The following is a 20,847-nucleotide window of genomic DNA, read 5'->3' as shown; positions in this document are numbered from 1 at the left end:
TTTGTACTTATCCATGTTGTTTATTTTTTCTGCAGGAAAAAAAAAATGTATCCTAAGAAAGTATTAGGAATTTTTTAAATCAGTAAAAAACAAAGTAAGCTCTGTGTCCCAGAGGAAAACACACAGATGAAAAATTCTTCCTCGAGAAAACATAACCTTCTCTGTTTCCTATGGATGCAGAAAGCAAGAGGTACACTATCTGGGACACAGCAAGCACTGACAACCGAATGCATCCTGTGTGTATATCTTGTGCAGGAAAGTAAACCACAAACTCACACATTCACCAACATACTCATTAAAAAGAAAAGGAGGGTTTCCCTGGTGGCGCAGTGGTTGAGAATCTGCCTGCCAGTGCAGGGGACACGGGTTCGAGCCCTGGTCTAGGAAGATCCCACATGCCACGGAGCAACTGGGCCCGTGAGCCACAACTACTGAGCCTGTGCGTCTGGAGCCTGTGCTCCGCAACAAGAGAGGCCGCGACAGTGAGAGGCCCGTGCACCGCGATGAAGAGTGGCCCCCACTCGCCACAACTAGAGAAAGCCCTCGCACAGAAACGAAGACACAACACAGCCAAAAATAAATAAATAAATTTAAGAAAAAAAAAAAAAAAAAAGGAAAAAAATGCTCCGTAAATTCCACCTCTAACAAATCCTAAAACAATATCAGAGACAAAACGTTAAGTGAAAAATCACAGTTCACAGATTAAAATATGTGAAATAATGTGAACTATGTTTTTTTGAAAAATAAGAATTTACATGTACAGAACAGCCTAGAACACTCTTGGTCTTGGTCTTCTCTGACACAGGACACCACGAGCCTCCCACTTTCCATAGTCATCCATTTTTTTTTTCAGATACATATATTAATAAAAGTTAAAGATACTTCCACTTGCTGAGGGGAGTAAAATAAAACAGATGACTACATATTCCAGGTAATAAAGACTAGTCGTCTCAAAATACTTCGAATGTGTTGAGAAAAAATTTAAGTACCTTCCACACATGTATATTTAAACTGTATAAATATTGTATTGTGCATTATGAAACAACAAAGAAATTCTAAAATGATAAGATAAAAATGAAAAAGAGCGTATTTCACAGAATTAGCTAATACCTCAAAATAACATATACTCAGGGTAAGGGGCACTGAGAATTATAGATTTTAAATTATAATTATTTAAAATTATAGATTCAAACTGTCATATCTGTCATATGGGGCATGAAGCGCTGACACGTGTTGCAACCTTGGGGATGCCATGCCAAGTGAAATAAGCCAGGTGCAAAAGGTATTGATTGATTCCCTTCATCTGAAACGTCCAGAACAGGCAAAACACAGAGACAAAAAGTAGACGGGTGGTTGCCAGGGGCTGGGGGAGGGGTGGGAGTCTAAGAGATCGGGGGTCCCTCTTTGCGTTGGTGAAAACATTCTGAAATGAGATAGCAGTGACGATTGCACAATGTTGAGAATATACTAAAAAACGCTGACTTGTACACTTAATGGGCAAATGTTATGGTTTGTGAATTCTCTCTCAGTTTTTTAAAGGTGCCAATAAGTAAATGAATAAGCCAGAGGAAAAATCATCACATCTCCTTAGCCTGTCATGGGTTTATCTCATAATGTGTTGGCCATTTCCTTGTGGTTTACTTGGGCTTGTATTGATCATCTGGAGTTTCCCTGCAGGAATCTTGTAAAGCCGCCTGCCCTCTTTCCTCTTTACGAGGTTACTTTAGTTAAATAACATCCCTAAAACCAGTCACCTGGACACTCATAAAACACAATCTGCATTTCAATGTTCTGAAAATAAACAATCGTAGAATTCCAGCTCCTTTCGCAGGACACCTCAAGGACTGTGCCTGATAAAAGTTCATCTGATATAAGGAGTGGGGGTCCCAGGGTCAATCTTAAAGCTATTAGTAAAGTTTAAATTTTGCTTTAATTTTGAAGATGAAAATGCAATGTGAATAGACATTCTAATCTTTTCCTCCTGCACCTCAATGGGTCTCCTTGCAAACTGTGTTTTGGAGTCCACAGATTTAGACACTGACATTCTGAAAAATAAGGACGAACCTCAGATGTGCAGTAGCTATTCTCAAACTCTGTTTTACTTTGGAATCACCTGGTTCACCTGTTAAAACTGTAGGTCCACGCACCACTCCTAGAGATTCTGACTCTGTCCCTAGCAATCTGAGCCAGGAGTTCCAAATACTCTACCTTAGGAGACACTGTTATAACGTCCAATTATTAAACTCTAAAAGTCAGATGAATGGCTGTAACGGGCTCAGGAGAATCATCTGGGGTGGTGGGTGTGGTCTAATATTGGATTGTGGGGATGGTTCCACAACTTTGTAAATTTACCTAAAAAAATCACTGAATACTACAGTTAACATGGCTGAATTTTATGGTATGTATGTTATACCTCAATAAAGCTGTTTAAAAACCACAGGAAAGCCTTCGTACTTGTCATCACAAAAGGAGTCATTGTTGCTTTTGTTGTGGTCATCCATGTACAATGCTTCGTGTCAGTCTATCTCTTGTAAAAATAAAATACTGTGTGTGTGTGTGGAAAAAAAAAAAGATCAAGATAAAAAAAAATTTAATTACATGGGACTGAGTGAACTGATGAGGATGAGTATAATTTTTGTGACTTTCTGTCTGAATTAAAAAAAAAAAAATCCCACAAGGACTCAGAGGCAAAGAATATACAAATCAATTTTCACTGCAAAGTAAAGGAGCTGTTACAGTGGAGGATTACTGGACTGAATGTCGATAGTATGACATAGTATGAGTGTGTTTCAGGTTTGGTAATTGCAATCATTGTTGCTTTTGTTGTGGTCATCCATGTACAATGCTTGGTGTCAGTCTATTTATCTCTTGTAAAAATAAAATACAGTGTGTGTGTGTGTGTGTGTGTGTGTGTGTGTGTGTGTGTGTGTGTGTGTGTGAAAAATAAATAAATAAATAAAGTAGTCATGTGTTTACCGCAGGGCTTTTCGATGTCCCGAGAGAAGGATGCACGTGGCCTCAGGGCGGGGGGGGAGTGTGCACACCAGCCTCGGTCTTTCCCCATCACACTCAGCTACTTTAAACCCAAGGCCGGGACGGGCAAATCAATTTACGAGCTTCCGCTGAGGAAGGGTGATGAGTTAAGAGTCCGTGGTAAGGACTTCCCTAGTGGCACAGTGGTTAAGAATCTGCCTGCCAATGCAGGGGACACAGGTTCCATCCCTGGTCAGGGAAGATCCCACATGCCGCGGAGCAACTAAGCCAATGCGCCACAACTACTGAGCCTGTGCTCTAGAGCCCACGAGCCACAACTACTGAGCCCGCGTGCCACAACTACTGAAGCCTGTGCGCCTAGAGCCCGTGCTCTGCAGCAAGAGAAAGCACCGCAATGAGAAGCCCGTGCACCACAACGAAGAGTAGCCCCGGCTCGCCACAACTAGAGAAAGCCTGTGCACAGCAACGAAGACCCAATGCAGCCAAAAATTAAATAAATAAATAAATAATTTTTTTAAAAAAGAGTTCACGCTAAGAACTTTCTGACTTTCAAGACTTTACACAGTGTTATCGGTGCTAAACCAAAAACGGGCTACAAAAGCTGAACTACACAAATATCCTGAGAAAGGATGGCTTCTGTCAATACCACAAGCTCTTAAAAATACCACCAGCAGGGGTGTGCCTCCCGCCGGGGTGCACCCCAAGGTCTACGAAGCTGTCTAACGTGACCGTCGGCAGCCGGCGCCGCTGAGACAGGGCTGAGAGGCAGGCGGGACTCGGCCAGGTGCTGAGAAGCTAACGATCCACACGGTGACCCCGCAGGAGGGGCCCGGGAGGCACTGGGACCGAGGGTTCACAGGGAAGAACATTCCAAGACACAGAAACGAGGCGGCTCACCTTGCCCTGAATGCCGCAGGCAGTGGTGTAACGGGGTGAGCGGGAGGAGAGGGTGAACAGCGGGAGAGGTGGCGGCAGGGGATGCAGGCCATGCTGGACCACGTGGAAGCCTCAGACCCTGCGAGGGAGCTGCCAGTACGAGGGCGATCCTGTGCTCCCGGGAGGGAGACAGGGAAAGCCTGCAGGGGGGTCACTGCAGACAGCCAGGCAAGGGAGAGTGTAGTTCCTGCCTAGTGAGCGAGAGGGGATGAAGACAAAAGGCCAAACAGGTGATCTGGGGGGAGCAGGGCCACGACTGAAGGCAGGTGGTCATGGGGCAGGAAGCAGGGGCACTTCCCAAATCCCTGGACGGAGCTAACAGGGTAAATGCGAGTGGTGCTTACTAAAACAAGAACAGCTTAAAGAAGCAAGTGTACAGGATGCAGGAAAAATGTCGGGATGGTGGGTGCACCGTCCTCATGACCCACAAGCGGTGATGCCAAGTACGCAGGTGTATTCCAGGCTAAAGCTCCTGGTCGGGCCGACACAGACATGGGAGCCGTCAGCTTCAATAGGGTGACAGAAGCTGGATAAGAGCGAAACCCCCTAGAGAGGGACACACAGAGCCCAGCACAGACACCACGTCACCTCACAGAGGAAGACGGGTCAGAGAGAGAGAAAGGAACTGGGGGCTGACTGTGGCTTTTCCTCTCGGTCCAACCAAGCCCTTGTGATTTTTTAATAGTCTTAAAGTCCATCTTTGAAGAAGGACAATGGACCATTTGGGGACAAGCCACAATGCCCACACAGGGAGCCTAGAAGAATGACAAGTGCTTCGTGGCTGCTAGTAGGTGATGACGTGACATGGATCAAACAAACTGTTCTCCACTTAAAATCCACCCCCACTTCCACACTATCCCCTGCCCTGCCATTTTCAGGAGATACCCCGGAAATCCAGGTATGCAGGCTAGCGAACATTCCGGAAAATTAAATGTTGACTATAACTGTATCACAAAGCATTTAGAGAGTCCACCTCTAACTCTTACACAAAAATATATTTTTAATTGGCCTTCTGACTATGGAATCATTATCTATTCGGACAAATTTAAGCAAAACATGGCCTTTTTATTCTGTTGCCCCCAAACAAGTGTCATGACACGTAGCTGGTCTAATGCAGTCCATCTTAGCCCTGGGTGTGTCTCAGAATTACCAAGGGATTTGTTTGTTTTGTCATCTTTCTTTTAAAACACAGAAGCCCAGACTCTCCTGTCATCTTAATGAGTCAGAATCTCTAGGGTACCACACCCAAGTTAATGTCTTTTGTTTTGTTTTTACTCTGTTTTTAAAACATCACCAGTAATTCTGATGAGCAGCCAAGGTGGGGGACCCGCTGGTTTAACTTTTTAGGACTCTTAGGACACTTACAAGTAATACCTTTCTCTAAAAAAAAAATGACCGGTTTTGAAAAACCTTGTAGGGGGTGAAAATCAGGAGCAGAGAAGTTGACCATCATCTCTGATAATTTCTTCCATGAGATTGCTGAGTTGAAAAGAGATAAGGAACTGAAGTGATCGGTTATACCGTGATTATGTCACAAGCAGCCCATTAATTATGCTGCTTTGGCTCATAATGGGGGAAAAGGAAAAAGTAATTAAGCATGTTCGTAAACTTGAAGGAAAACCAACCATTAGGTTCTCAAAGTTCTTTCTGGCACCAGTTACAAGCAAATAATTTTTTCTTATGTTTTCCCCAGTATCCATTAGTATTTCAGTAGATTAACCCTGGGGATGAGGAAGATGGGGAAAAAACCTCAAATGCAGGTCTATTCAAAATGTGAAGGATTAGTGGTTGCCAGGGGTTTGGAAGGAAAGGTGGGGTTGGGGGAAGTGAGGAGTGACTGAATGTCCACGGGTACAGGGCTTCCTTTTGGGGTGATGAAGATGAAATTGACGGTGGTCATGGTTACACAACTCTTGAGTATACAAAAAAACACTGAACTGTACACTTTTAATGAGTGAATCATATGGTATTATGAATTCCTCTCAATATAGGTGTTAATAAATGTAAAACAATTGTTTGGGTATCAAAACAGAAGGCTTTACCTGGGTGTAAATACTAAAAATGTGGCTTTGTACTTCATCCATTGAGTCGAGGCCATAGGCCACGGTGCCTAGATGGAGCCGTTTGAAAACCATCTCATTCTGGGTAAGAGTTCCTGAAACACAAGACAAATGAGTAACTGCCTACATCCTGGAGCTTTTATTATTATTAACAGTAATGATAGCTATTTGGCTTTTTTTTTTTTTTGAGAGTTTACTATATGTCACAGACTGGTCTCAGCACTGCTCCTGCTGGATGAGACACCTGTGATATTTTGTCAGCCCGGAATCCCAGAATTTCTTCTGAAAATAGAACCCCAGGTTTCCAGGGGGAATTATCACCCTCGTTCCCTGGGATGGTCCAGAGGGAGCATCAATCAGGGTGCCTGACACATTCCATTGGCCAAGAGGGCAGCACGTGACATACATGAGGCCAATCAGATTCTATCTTGAAGGAATCTAAACCTTGAGCAGACAGGCATATCGACAGAGGATGAGTAGAGTCAACTCAGGAGACCATCCCAGGGGTCCTGATGCTGACACAGCCAGAACTTTCCTGGTTCTTCTCCTTCCTGAAACCTAAGTTTTGCTCTGATTTCCCGAATCTTTGCAATAGATTCCCTTTTATCCCATGCTCACTGAATGGTAGAGAGGAAGCTAAAACCCAGGTCTCCCCACTCCGCACTTGCTCTCAACCATTACGACAACCTCGTAACCTGACAGATGTTAAACTGTGGAGCAGTATTTTGAGGTGTGGTTTCAAGGTCAGGACTTGAAGCCAGACTGAGTTCAAAGCCTGCTTCTGCCACTAGGTGCTCCTGACAAGTCACTTAACCACCAAGTCACTTAATACCCCCGAACTCACAACGCCGGGGGAAGATTAAGTAAGTGAATATAAATACCCAGAATGGTGCTTTTGTACATAATTAGCATGAAGTAAGGCTCTGCTGCTATCATCATCATCATCACCATCATCACCAAACAGTCTGTCATCATCAAAAGATGAAGAAAATAAAAGAGCAGCAGCATGCATCTCTAACACCTCCAGAAAGAGATTCCAAGCACCTTCTTCGACCTTGAATCCTGCGAGGGCCCCAGGAAACTCACCGGTCTTATCTGTGAGTAGGTAGGAAATCCTCCCCAGCTGCTCGGGAATCGTGCTGGAGCGAACCACGGTCCCGGGGATTTTCGAATCCCTGCGAATCACCCAGCTGTACACGATCTTGCCCATGTCCAGGTTCACACGCAGACTGTCAGAAAACCAGAGCACACAGGTTAACGGGATAAACATAAGACTGCTTGTATCTCAACAAGGACTCTAAATGCACATCGTGTGTGCCATAACATCTGGAATCACCCCCTGTAGAAGCACACTGCTGGGGCTCAATCCACAGATTCAACACCACTATCAAATTTCCATGAAGCGATTCTGTTACGGGCCAAAATAAAATATAAAAATTTAAGATATTTTTAAAATATTGAAAAGGTAGTTGTTTTAGCCTTACTTAAAAAAAAAAAATAGTAGTGCTCTGAGCTAATGTATTTTTGATACCTTATTCATTTTTTACATTGTGGTAAAATATACGTAACATAAAATTCACCATTTAAAGCATCTTAAGTGTACAGTTCAATGATATCAAGTACATTCACATTATTATGGGACCATCATCACCATCCATCTCCAGGACTTTTTCATCTTCCTACACTGAAATTTTATACCCATTAAACAGTAGTTCCCCATTTCCCCTTCTCCAGCCCCCAGCAAGCACCATTCTACCCTCTGTCTCTATGAATTTGACTGCTCTAGGGGTCTCATACTGTGGAATCACACATGCTCTGTTCTTTTGTGTCTGGCTTATTTCACTTAGCATAACGTTTTCAGGGTTCATCCATGTTGCAGCATGTGTCAGAATTCCCTTTTTTATTTTTTTCCCTCCCTTTTTAAGGCTGAATAATATTCCTTTTTATGTCTTATACTCATTTTTAAAAATTAATCAATTTATTTATTTTTGGCTGTGTTGGGTCTTCGTTGCTGTGCACAGGCTTTCTCTAGTCGTGGTGAGCAGGGGCTATTCTTAGTTGTGGCGCGCTCGCTTCTCATTGCAGTGGCTTCTCTTGTTGCAGAGCATGGGCTCTAGGAACACAGGCTTCAGTAGTTGTGGCGCACGGGCTTAGTTGCTCCATGGCACGTAGGATCTTCCTGGACCAGGGCTCAAACCTGTGTCCCCTGCATCGGCAGGCGGATTCTTAACCACTGCGCCACCAGGGAAGTCCCTGTGTTATACTCGTTTTTAAATATTTCATTGCAAACAATAAAAAGAAATCTTCAAATTCATTCATAATCCTATAAACTGATTAAATTGTTAACTACTTCACTGGCTAGCCCTGGCCCATATGCGGATTCAATGCACCGATTTTCAGTCATGTTGTAGACAGAACTTTAAAGACTACAGTTATACACATTACAGCACAAACACTCTCTTGCTAGCAGTAAATTAGACTTATGTATTCTTTGAAACCATCACACTAGCTTGGGGTTCAATCTCCTTCTTCTAGTCATGTTGTTGTACCAGAACCACAATCTCTGTCTTCAGAAAAAGACAAAGTCTAGCTGGGATGATATAAATACACAAAAGAGCAAGACAAAATACAGGGCAAGAGATCAAGTAAGTGTAAGAGAGAGATTATAAGCACTAGAAGTCTGAGGGAAAAAGATATGGCTTATTTTATAATTATTTACTGATCATTTATTATGGGGAAAAAGTAGAAACAAGCATCCAACAATATGGGTCTAAATAAATTATCAGGCATAGAATACATACTACAGCAGTTCTAATAAATGACGGTGTGCAAGTATATTTGATGTGAAAAGTTATTTGCAACACATCCTTTGTTAGAAAAAAAAAAAGTGGAGGGTGGGAGTGGATTTTTATGTAGAGCAAATTCTCCTTTTTCTAAAATAGAAAGCTGTCTAGAAAACATATATCCCAAAATATTAACAGCAATTATCACTTAGTTGTGAGATTAGAGATGATTTTTATTTTCTTCTTTGGCTACTGTGAATTTTTTTTTCTACTTTGACCATCTATTACTTATATATATATATATATTTTTTTTTTTTAACCATTTATTCAGCCTTCAGATGAGGTAGGCGAACAATTGCCTGGCATGTGCCACCAAGCTTCCACTGCTCATCAAGCACCATGAGTCCAGACTCAGGCTCAGAATCCTCCTCAACACAGCACTCCCACCAGCCACCACCAACCTCCTGGGGCTGGTAAATAAGATGAAATCTAAATGGCGTGTCCAATGTACACTGAGGCTGGGCAAGGCCAGACCTCTTGAGCAGAGAGTCATTCCAGAAAGGAAGGTTCAGGGAGGAATGTGCCCGTCCAGTGCTCCAGCCAGAGCGCCGCCTACACTCCTGACCCTGCGTGTCCTTGGTCATCACTCTACAAAGGGCCCAGCTCCTTCTCAAAACCGCAAAACCATGACCTTTGAATGAAGAGAGAGAAGCAAATGTCGCGGCACTTAAACACAAGCTTGTTCTCTGCTTACCTGATGGGAATGATGTTGGAAAACAAAAGGAGGAAGCGGATGATCTGTAGGTACCAACGTCCGGCGAAGTGCTGGAGGGCGACCATAACCAGAGACACCACCACCAGAGCTCCAAAGAGGATCTTTGTTAGGCAGTTCACTTCCAGGTCAAACAGGCCAATCTGTGGGACAAGGCACACAGCGAAGCTTGTGATTAGCTGGTGCAACCCACAGCCCGCCCGGAGAACTGGTCCTTCCCCCAGGAACACCTCTACCTCGGGCAAGACAGTGGGCGCCACGGATCCCCACATCTTTGGGTGAGAACACTGGGCTCCACAGGCTAACAGACATCCAAGGGACTTCAATGAATCCGATTTCGATTTTTTTCTTAATGAATTTAGATTTAGCCTTGGAATCACATAAGTGGGTTACTGCTGCCTTCAGCAATGCTGTGCACTGCGTGGCCTCTACCATCCTACACGGCGGCCTGTGAAATGACTCAGTCCCACAACTCTGCGCAGCGCACCACGCGCTAATTCCCTATTGCCTGGAAATTCAGGGCACACACCACTGGTGGCCCCTGATTTTTAGGTGCTGCATTCATGAACATTAGTATTTTAATGGCTACATATTTATTTTAATGTATATTCTTTAAAAATGGAACCAGCACATGAAACCCATCACTTTGCAAAAACATGGCCCCGGATACAGCTAAAACATCAAATAGGTGACATTTAGAGTTGTAATAACGATGGTCGTCATGGGGGTTGTAATGGCGGGGTGAAATGACTGGCAGCTGTTCACAGTATTGACAAAGAAAACCGCTCTGTGATATTCTGACTCTAAGAAGCTGGGGGAGGGGTGGAGCTGGGAGGGAGGGTGCTGGTGGGAAGGGAGCAGTAACAGGGCCGCCAGGCAGACCGCAGAGCTGACTCCGCTCGCCCTGCCACAGCAGCTCAGCGTGGGTCTGAAGCCAGGTCTACACAGCTTGGCCAGAGCGTGGTCCTTCTCCAGGCCATTTCTACTCTATAAGATGAGGCTGCAGAAGCACCTGTGCTCACAGGCTGGCGTGAGGATTAAATGAGGTGCACGTGAAGGATGCCGCACAAGACGTGGCAAACAGTAAGGACTCAACAGTTCATTTTAAAAGCTTTTAAAACGTTATGTATTCATTTACAAGCAGTCCTTGTTTAACTGCCGTGAGCTTCGCAGATATTGAGGTTTTTTATAAATTGAAGGTGTGTGGCAACCCTGTGTTGCCAGAGGATGTTAGTATTTTTTAGCAATAAAGTATTTTTAAATTAAGGTATGTACATTGGTTTTTTTGACGTAATGCTTTTACTGCACACTTAACAGACTACAGGATAGTGTAAACATAACTTTTAAATGCACTGGGAAACCGAAAAATTCGTGTAACTTGCTTTGCTGTGATACGCACTTTACATGGTGGTCTGGAATAGAACCATCACCTCTCCAAAGGCTGCCTGTACGTACGAATACATATTTATGTGCTGTGCGTGTGTATCTGTATACACACACATACCTATGCACATACACGTACGTGAAAAGATAGTTTGTATAAATGAAGTCACACTGTCAGTGGTTCCTGTTTTTAAATCCAGCTTCTCACCCCACCAACACCAATCGTCAAACTACATCAGGTCAGAAAGTTCTGGCAAGGAAACACATCCTGTGACTCTGTACACACCTTACTTCGAGGATTTGAGGTATTCATGACACTCCGGAGTTCTCTCCCCGTGTAGAGAACAACACCCACAACAGTACCTAAGGCGAGAAAAACAACCCAAAGAAATGTGAGTACAGACAGGCAGGCTTACAGACAGAAGAGTCCGACCCGCTTGAGGAGGATATTTTCTCAAACCAGTACCCGCACCGTGAGATGCTGCAAAGTTTACATCGGGGCCAACCAAGACCTATGTCCGCACTGAGGTTAGGAAAGCCCCTAGCCACATGTGGCCATTCACATTTGAATACAATTAAAGTTAAATAAAATACAGTCCCCCATTTTCACTAGCCACATTTCAGGTTCAACAGCCATATAAGGCCAGTGGCGGCCACACAGGGCAGTGAAGATACAGGGCATTCCCACTACTGCTACAAGTTCCACTGGTCAGCGCTGGCTTGCGGGGTCCGGCAGCCTCCGACAGCAGGAAAGGTGGTAGAGGCTTGCAGAGGTGCCTAGAACTCCATAAACAATTATGGAAACTTATGAGCACACCTCTCTTATTAGAGCACGTTCTTCCCAGGGAGTCTGATTCCTTTCAGGTTCGCTGTGTAACTAGAACATTTGGGGGATGTCTGTCCAGATGACAGTTCTTTCCTGAGAACTTCCCCACCCCTTCTTTTCCATCCCCCCAGCATAATTAAAAATAAAAGATATCAATTCATGTAAACATACTATAGAAGAAACACAAATGACCAATTAACATTAGAAAAGATGCTTCACCTAGTGAAAAAACCAAAGAAATGCCAAATAAATCATTTTTACTCCCATCCTATTAATAAAAATTCAAAAGACTGAGAACATCCAGTGTGAGCCAAGAGGTGGGGCAATGGACTCTGTCACATACGCTGTTGGCTGAGGTGTCAACCGGAATAGTCTATTTTGGAAGGAAAATTGGCAATATCTATCAAAAATTTACATTTGTCTCCCCTTTCCAGCGTGTGCCAGGAAAACACTCCACACAGTGGGGAAGACGGACAGTCAAGAAGAAAAGCAGGACACGGGTAACCACGGAAAGAAGTGAGTACCACGATGAAACGAGCAGAGGAACAGACAGGAGGGGACCGGGGAGGCTGCCGGCGTGTGCTGGGCGGCCAGGGACGCTGTCTCTGAGTTGAGGACATCTGAGCTGAGACTTGAAACATGAGACGGGGCAGCCCTGCCAAGCGCTCAGGAAAGACCCCAGGAATACAAACAATCCGGTCTCTGCTGGATAAAGAAAAGCCCTAACCTTCTCTCTGCTGGCCCCTCACTCGTGGAACACCAAAGAGGTTTAAACAGAGTTGGTAGAAGAGCCCAACCCCAGACGAAGCGCTGGGGCTGTATCTCCTGGGGGGAGACACTGAGGTCCCCCCCGACTTGATGCACACAGCATTCTGCACGGTGCAATTCCCTTCCAGAGAGGCACTCAGCAGATGGCGGGCCGGGGAGGGCGCCTGCCGGCTCCTGGGCAGCTGGCAGCTCCCGCGAGCGCAGGCCCGTCCCCCCAGCAGATGGTCGGATGGTGGGAGGCGAGCCTGGGCCTAGTAGGGACAGCCGCACAGCCGTGGCACTCATCCCGGGGTAGACGTGGGTCAGTCTCAATTCCCAACGTCCAGGGTTTGAGAGGGTCCTAATTAACAGGGGCCCCCAAGGGCAGTGTCCCCCACTTGGCACCGCCCAATCTCCATGCCTTCAAAGGCTACTGGAAATGCCCTTCCCTGCGACACCCCCCGTGCCCAAAAGCAAAACTGTCTGCAGGAGATGCGAACCCTGGCCTCCGCCACCCCGAGGGAGCACACCAGCAGCACAGACCTGCATGGCTGTGGTCTGCTCAGAGCTCTTAAGGTTTTGAATTAGGTGCCAACTTTTAAAAGCAGAAACTTTCATATAAAGCATAGGGATTTCTGGCTTCTTCTGGAAAATCGGAAGACCTGGTGCCACTGACTGCTCGGTCCTCACTGTGTCACCAGCAGATGTTGAGCTCGGCCACTCCCTTTAGCCGGGCTCCTGCTCTCCTCTCATCACGGTCCCCACGTAGCCCTTGAAGACCTCCCGACCCGTGCCCCTCCACCCCCCAGACCTCTGACCCCTCTTTCTAGGCTGTGCCCCCTGCGGTCCCCCCTCACCCTCACCACTCTTATCCTCACTCTCACCCTCTGCCGCCGGCCCACCATGGCAATCCTCTCCATCCTGCTGGCTGGGATCTCCCACCGGCCAGGCTGCTGTGGTCAGGTATTTCACCAAGTCCTTTGGAACCCTCCAGAAGAGGGTGGTGCTGGGGTCAGACCTACACTGTGACTCCTCTGACCCCATCCACAACGAGATAAACCATGAACCCCGAGAGAGAGTGTCTGACACATTTACAGCAAGTAGACGCTATTCTGACGTTCGAGCCTGCAATCCCGGGACAAGCCCCAAGAAACAGGGTACAGACCAGCTGGGCATTATCAGACCCATGTGGCATGACCTGCATGCTGGTCACACACAGCAGGGTCACAGATCCATCCGCTACAGATTGCAGGTGGGGCCAGGGGGACAAGAAACTGGTCCCCCTCCACAGAGAGTCTGAGAAGAACTGGGATCCGTAATATCCAGGCTCCTTCTCTGCCAACACCCACCCCCGCCTCCCCCATCCCCTTCCCTATCTTCGCCCCAGTGACTCCTCAGCTTAGCAGCACAGTGTGGGTTACCATGGCAACTGTATCCTCTACAGACTGATGCCAGCCAATGCAGCTGGACCCTTAGCATTGCCTGGCAAGCTTTTTTATTCTTTAAACTTCCAACTGATAACAGCTGAGGGACCAAAACACAGGAGTTAGATTCTAAAGGGAACAGAGAAGTGAAATCTCATATAATTAAGATTACTCTTGATGGCTGCTCCTGGAGTTGAGCCCCAGGAGGAAATGGTTTGCATTTAGTGCCGAGTTTACATTAGAATCAGAGTGCAGTCAGACATCTACTTGGTGAGCAGCAGGGGAAACTGAGGCCAGCTAAGGAAATGGTAACTGCCCAGCTCCTCAGACTCACTCTAAAATATACGTTCACTGAAGGGCGTGGCAAGCAGTGCCACTGGATCAGGAATCACCACTCTCTCTCTCTCTCTTCCCACATCACCAAACACAAAGAGAAGAATTCAGACAAGTGGAAAAATGCATGTTTTAACTTCACAGTACATTTCTGATGAACTGTTTGAAATCTTTTTTCCATCTTCAAGATCCCAATTTGCCTTCCATTCTCCTCCTCCCAGGAGATGATCTCTCCAAGGCTGTGTGACCTTAGGCAAGTCGCCTGACCTCTCTGAGACTCAATTCTTCATTCCATTAAATGTCCTCATTTAATGTTGTGAGACCAAAACAAGAGAACAGAAGCAAAACACTTGGAAAATAAAAAGTGTCTGATAAATAAGACTTATTACTGTTAATCTCTGAAACTGAGGCTGAGAAGCCTCTTCACTCATTCCCTCCACCCTCCGAATTCTCCATGTTTTCACTAAATCACTTTCCTTCTCACTGGTTTCAGAGGAAATCCAGAGAACTCACTCCCACTTGCCCCCATCTCCTCTGCAATTTATATTAAGTTTAGAGTAAGCTATAAATCCAAGAAGGTGGAGACAAGGGTCTTCTGGTATACCACAGCACTAGGACCTAGCAATGGAGCTTGGCATTATTATAAATAAGTGCTCAATAAAGGTCTGCTGCATGGAAAGAAGGAAAGCAGGAAGGAAGGAAAGAAGAAAATTACCAGAATGAAAACCAGACATGTAAACATGTATTTCTTATCGAGTATTATCAAAACCAGTGCCTAACCAAACAAACCGTCAGTCACCCCTACCCCACCCACCCAGAAGTAACCACTACCCTCACTGCAAGAAATGAAGCGTGCACTGTTCACATTACTGCCTGGGAAGGAGACGGGTATGTCACAGGCATCCTTGAATTTCAGTCCTGCCTCTGCCAGGTACAACATGACACAGGGCTTAAACCCACTCTGGGGCTTCCCTGGTGGTTCAGTGGTTAAGAATCCACCTGCCAATGCAAGGGACACGGGTTTGAGCCCTGGTCCGGGAAGATCCCACATGCTGCGGAGCAACTAAGCCCGTGCGCCATGACCACTGAGCCTGCGCTCTAGAGCCCACGAGCCACAGCTACTGAGCCCAAGTGCCAACTACTGAAGCCCACGCGCCTAGAGCCCGTGCTCTGCAAGAGAAGCCACCGCAATGAGAAGCCCACACACCGCAATGAAGAGTAGCCCCCGCTCGCCGCAACTAGAGAAAAGCCCATGCACAGCAACAAAGACCCAACGCAGCCAAAAAAATAAAAAACAAATAAATTAAAAAAAAAAAAGATCTTAAATAAAAAGAATCTGCCTGCCAATGCAGGGGACACGGGTTCGATCCCTGGTCTGGGAAGATCCTACATGTCGTGGAGCAACTAAGCCCGTGCGCCACAACTACCAAGCCTGCGCTCTAGAGCCCACGAGCCACAGCTACTGAGCCCACGTGCCACAACTACTGAAGCCCGCGCGCCTAGAGTCCGTGCTCCGCAACAAAAGAAGCCACCGCAATGAGCCCACGCGCTGCAACAAAAGAGTAGCTCCCGCTCGCCGCAACTAGAGAAAGCCCACGCGCAGCAACAAAGACCCAACACAGCCAAAAATTAATTAATTATTTAAAAAAAAAACAACCCACTCTGTTCTGATTTCCCTTAACACCTCTCTCTGCTCCACCTGAAGAGATGGGCGTTTGACACAGGATGTCCCCCTCCCAACGTGCATGCTTTATCCTGTGACGTCTCTGTTTCCCATCACACTGTCTCTTTACACAGGGCCACAAACACAACCTGGCACATGTGCCCGGAGCTGGGGTTTGAGCTGAGTTAAGATCCCTTCGCTAGCTAGTTGTCCTAACTTCACTCCTTAAACCAAGATGAATCCCAGATGGAGCAAACATTTTAATATAAAACCATATAAACACTCCAAGCAAACACTGGTGCACTATTAAAACGTTAGAGCAGGGAAGATTTTTCTCAGCATGTCACAAAAACCAGAAACCATAAGGAAAAAAACATCAATAGGTCTGCCTACATAAAAATTTTAAACTTTTGTGCCAAAATACGAATGAGATCAACTGGGAAATAGTAATTGCAATTAAGGTAACAAACAGAAGGACAATACCCTTATTGTCCTTATAAAGAGTTCTTAGAAGTCATTTTTTCAAATGAACCCCTCAACAGAAAAAATGGGCACAGGGCATAAACTGGCAGTTCGTACATGTATTTTGAGAAATGCAAACAAACCGTAAGTATGAAGAAAGTTGTTAAACTTTACAAATTATTTTTAAAAGGGAAATCACTATATTAGATATTTATTTTATGTCTATAGGTGGGCAAAAATTTTAAAGCCAAACAGAACATGGTGCTGGTTAAGGTACATTTATAAGATTATCAGAAGAGGGAAGTTTGCCCTGCGAATCAAAATGTACAATGTATACACCCTTTCACTTAGTAATCCCATTTCTATGAAAATGGTGACGACATCAACACTGAGAAATTCTATCTGGAAAAACCAACCGAACAAAGCACATCATAGACAAAAACAAAAGACAAACAATAAACTGCGAGAAAATGTTTGTGACTGATGAGAGATGACAACTCGATACCCTTCCTTCTATAAAGCATTCTTACAAGTCAATAAAAAAAAGAACCTAGAAGGAAAGTAGATAGACCAAAATATTAAGAAAGGTTTTACATGTGTAAAGATGTTCAACCATACTCACAAAGAAATAAAAATTAAAACAATAATATCATTTATCACCTAACAGACTAGAGACAAATGAAAATAGCAACTTTTAACTCCTGCATATTAAATACACCACAAAATTTTTTAAAAGCCACATGACAGGGCTTCCCTGGTGGCACAGTGGTTGAGAATCTGCCTGCCAATGCAGGGGACACGGGTTCGAGCCCTGGTCTGGGAAGATCCCACGTGCCGCGGAGCAGCTGGGCCCGTGAGCCACAACTACTGAGCCTGCGCGTCTGGAGCCTGTGCTCCACAACAAGAGAGGCCGCGATAGTGAGAGGCCCGCGCACCGCGATGAAGAGTGGCCCCCACTTGCCGCAACTAGAGAAAGCCCTTGCACAGAAACGAAGACCCAACACAGTCAAAAATAAATATAAAATAAATAAATAAATAAAAAGATTACTATTAAAAAAAAAAGCCACATGACATATTTATGGAATCTAAAAAATAAAACTACCTAGTGAATATAACAAAAAAGAAACAGACTCACAGGTATAGAGAACCAGTGGTTACCAGTGGGGAGAAGGGAGAGGGAAGGGGGAGGGGCAAGACAGGGGTAGGGGATTAAGAGGTACAAACTACCATGTATAAAATAAATAAGCAAAAAGGACATATTGTACAACAAGGAATATAGCCAATATTTTATAATTACTGTAAATGAAATATAACCTTTAAAAACTGTGACTCACTACGTTGTACACCTGAAACTTATATAATACTGTACATCAACTTACCTCAATTGAAAAAAGAAGAAATTTTGGAAAAGGAAAAAAAACAGATAATAAATTGGATGGGGGCAAAAGGATATGAGGTTTAGGCATCAGAAATGAGAAACTCTTACAAATGATTAAGAAAAAGATAAGAACCATAACAAAAAAATGACTAAAGGACACACAAAGTAACTGACATAGGAAGAAACAAAACAGATATATGCAAAGATGGCCAACCTTCCAGATAACCCAGGAAATGCAAATTGACACAAATTCTTCTTCAGTCAAATTATTAAAGATTAAAAAGAATAATTACTTGTTAGCAAATAACTTAAAAGTGGAGAAAAGCTGGTGAGGAAGAGTAACAAGTTCAGAGAGACCTGGGTGGACAAGGGGCCAGGAAGAGGCCGAGGTGAAAGGGCTGCGCCTGCCCTGGGTGGCCATGGCCATGGCCTCGGTGTGGCCGGGCAGTGGGCAGTGCAGAATATTAAGGACCAATTTCTTACATCTTTAGTCACCAGGGGAATTGAGAGACAATCTAGATTGTGCTGCAAATACAGGCTGAAAGTGGAAAAACAACACAGCAAAAAACCAAAAGAGACAGCTCATCTCTGTCCACTGGCTTGAAGTGAGTCTGTGGATGGCAGCCTGTGTGGAGTCTGTGCTTGTCATTCCCCTTCCTTGTCATAGAGAATCCTGACTGAGCATCTGTTGTACTAAAGAACCACAAAACATCATCAAGCAGAGGAAAGTGGGTTGGTAGGAGAGAGAGGGGGGAAAAAAATGGATTCATCCCATGGTAAAGACAGAAAGCTGCCAGTAGTGGAATTACGTTATTAATAGCATATATTATTACATAACATATGTAATATAATAATAACAGCTGCACACTGAGTTCTGCTTCTGGGGCAAAGTGCCTGGGTTCAAGCCTCAACTTTGCCTTTCATGTGCTGTGTGACCTTGGGCAAGTTACTTAACCTCACTGAGCCTCGGTTTCCTCATCTGCAGAATGGGGACAATACTAGCACCTGCCCACATGGTACTGTTGGGAGGATTAAGTGAACCGTGTAACACACAGGAAGGGCCCGGCCCAGTGCCTGACAGATTGGCGGCCCCACTGCTATCACCCCAGCTGCTGCAGGCCGTGCTCAGCCCCTGGAGCCCCTTCTGCTCAGCTTCACACCAGTGTTCAAATCTTTTCCTCCTGCACCTCAACAGGTCATCTCGCAAACTCTGTTTTGGAGTCCAGAGGTCCAGAGAATTTCAGTGTCATCTTGGAGTTTTAAACACTGAGGCTCCATCAGGCCCGTGGCCCTGGCGTGCGCACCAGGGCAGGACCGGCTGGGCGGCCCTCACGGACACAACTTCCAGCCCGAACGCCCAGGCTGACCCAATTTCTGGTACAGATTAGGACGTCAATCTCAAGTGGCAATTAAGGGCTATTCCCAGAGCGGACGCTGTGGCCGAGTCCACAGGCAAGGGCGGCTTCTCCTCCAGACGTCTCCGAACGTCCGAGGGGCAATTAGATGGCCGTTTAATTCCCCGGCGGTGCAGGAGCAAGTGGAAAACACCATCTGACCGACAGCTCATTTCCCCAACTGACAGATGATTATTCTCATTACACAAAAGGATTTTCTTTCCTTTTCAAATCGTTAGCACATTCCTCCGCAAGAGCACTGTACCTGATGCGGTGACTGTGCCTGCCCAGAGCGCGTTCTCTATGCTCAGGCTCTCGCTGATCGGGGCGTCGCTGTCCTCCTGCAAAAGAACAAGTGGACACACGCTGACCCACCAAGGTCTGGGCAGGACCCGCTGGCTGTCTCCAGCCTGCTCTTCACAAGAAGGGAGGAGAGTATGACCCCTGTTTGGAAGCCAACAGCCCAGCTGGGAGAGGAGGGCCAAACTCATCAACTCTTATCCTTGGTGTTTCCACCCCGGTGAAAAACAATGGTTCACGATTTAAGAAATGCAGGCTTCTAGCACTAAAGAAACATTTTACAAGGTGAGAACTAAAATGTAGAGGCAAGCCGAACAGAAACAGCCCTTTGCTCGTCAGTCTTCGGGCTTCCAGAACAAGAGCAGGAACAATTCAATTTGGGTTCTATAAACCTATTACCCCACAGGCCTAAAATAATTCAAATCCAAACTTAATTTCTATTCTGAAAGGCTGGGACGTGGCTTAAAATTTATAACCCTGGCAGATAGGACTTGGAGGAATAAAAGAGGACAGGGGCTCACATGAAAGAGACAGAAAGAGTAACTGCTTTCAGACACCAGAGTTAACGTTAATTACAATAACACTGGTTCCAAGCTGTCAGGTGATTCAAGCTGTTCAGAGGCTGGAAGAAAATCCCAGTGGTGTTGATTTTACTGAGAAGCAATATGTCAGCTTTCAAGGTGGGGCCTTCTGAAGGGAACGTCACCCCACCTGGCACAAAGCAACTCCCTGACAAACACCTGTCAGCACTGCGTAGCAGGGCCTCACCCCAGACATGCGCCCCGCCAGACCGGATTCTGTGTCACACAAGGCTTACTTACTCTGGTGAAAGTCCCCACAAAGTTGTGAATGTCGATGTTTGGCTCCTCTGCATACACATACGATCGAATCTGTAGAAGGTCCTGTTCAATGGGGGTGACATTTTGGAGGTAAAACGAAGTCACTGTATGATTAAAGGGATTTCAGGAAGCATCCACTATTTTTCCAAAGCAAGTGTATTTTCCAAACAGCTCTCAAAACCACGGGGCAGGTGGAAAAAAAAGAGGGAAACCTTCCAGCAAGTAAGTTTAGGAGTCACTACGTGCAATATCCCAAGACACACTGAGACCCTAAAGGGAAGATTCTGTGTTTCTCTGTGTTTACCCAGCATTTCCAAAACTAAGTGATAGCGCAGATCCCCCCTGCGACACTCTGGTTTACAAGAGTTGTTCATACCAACCAAAACACTCATTAGGGAGGGTAGGAGGGAGACGCAAGATGGAGGGGATATGGGGATATATGTATAGCTGATTCACTTTGTTATAAAGCAGAAACTAACACACTGTTGTAAAGCAATTATACTCCAATAAAGATGTTAAAAAAAAATTTTTTTAATAAAAAAATAAAAGGAAA

General features: G+C 45.2%; 1 protein-coding gene across 6 annotated transcripts in view; it reads right to left on the bottom strand.

Annotated features, from left to right (window-relative positions):
* ATP9A (ATPase phospholipid transporting 9A (putative)) overlaps positions 1 to 20,847 on the bottom strand; it is a 136,163-nt gene that overhangs the window by 58,623 nt on the left and 56,693 nt on the right. For all 6 annotated transcript variants that reach the window (XR_014254494.1, XR_014254495.1, XM_082428358.1 and 3 more), the window contains 6 exons: positions 20,277 to 20,357; positions 19,421 to 19,496; positions 11,215 to 11,291; positions 9,528 to 9,688; positions 7,077 to 7,219; positions 5,973 to 6,085 (listed from right to left, as the gene is read on the bottom strand). Coding sequence is in view for 4 of the 6 variants with exons in the window: in XM_082428358.1 (XP_082284484.1) it covers positions 5,973 to 6,085; positions 7,077 to 7,219; positions 9,528 to 9,688; positions 11,215 to 11,291; positions 19,421 to 19,496; positions 20,277 to 20,357 (651 nt within the window). In the remaining 2 variants the exon portion in view is untranslated. The remainder of the gene's footprint in view (positions 1 to 5,972; positions 6,086 to 7,076; positions 7,220 to 9,527; positions 9,689 to 11,214; positions 11,292 to 19,420; positions 19,497 to 20,276; positions 20,358 to 20,847) is intronic.

This window comes from Balaenoptera physalus (assembly GCF_965194825.1).
Source record: "Balaenoptera physalus genome assembly, chromosome: 16".
Classification (NCBI taxonomy): domain Eukaryota; kingdom Metazoa; phylum Chordata; class Mammalia; order Artiodactyla; family Balaenopteridae; genus Balaenoptera; species Balaenoptera physalus.
Note: the sequence above shows the minus strand (reverse complement) of the source record. Positions and strands in the feature narration are given on the sequence as shown.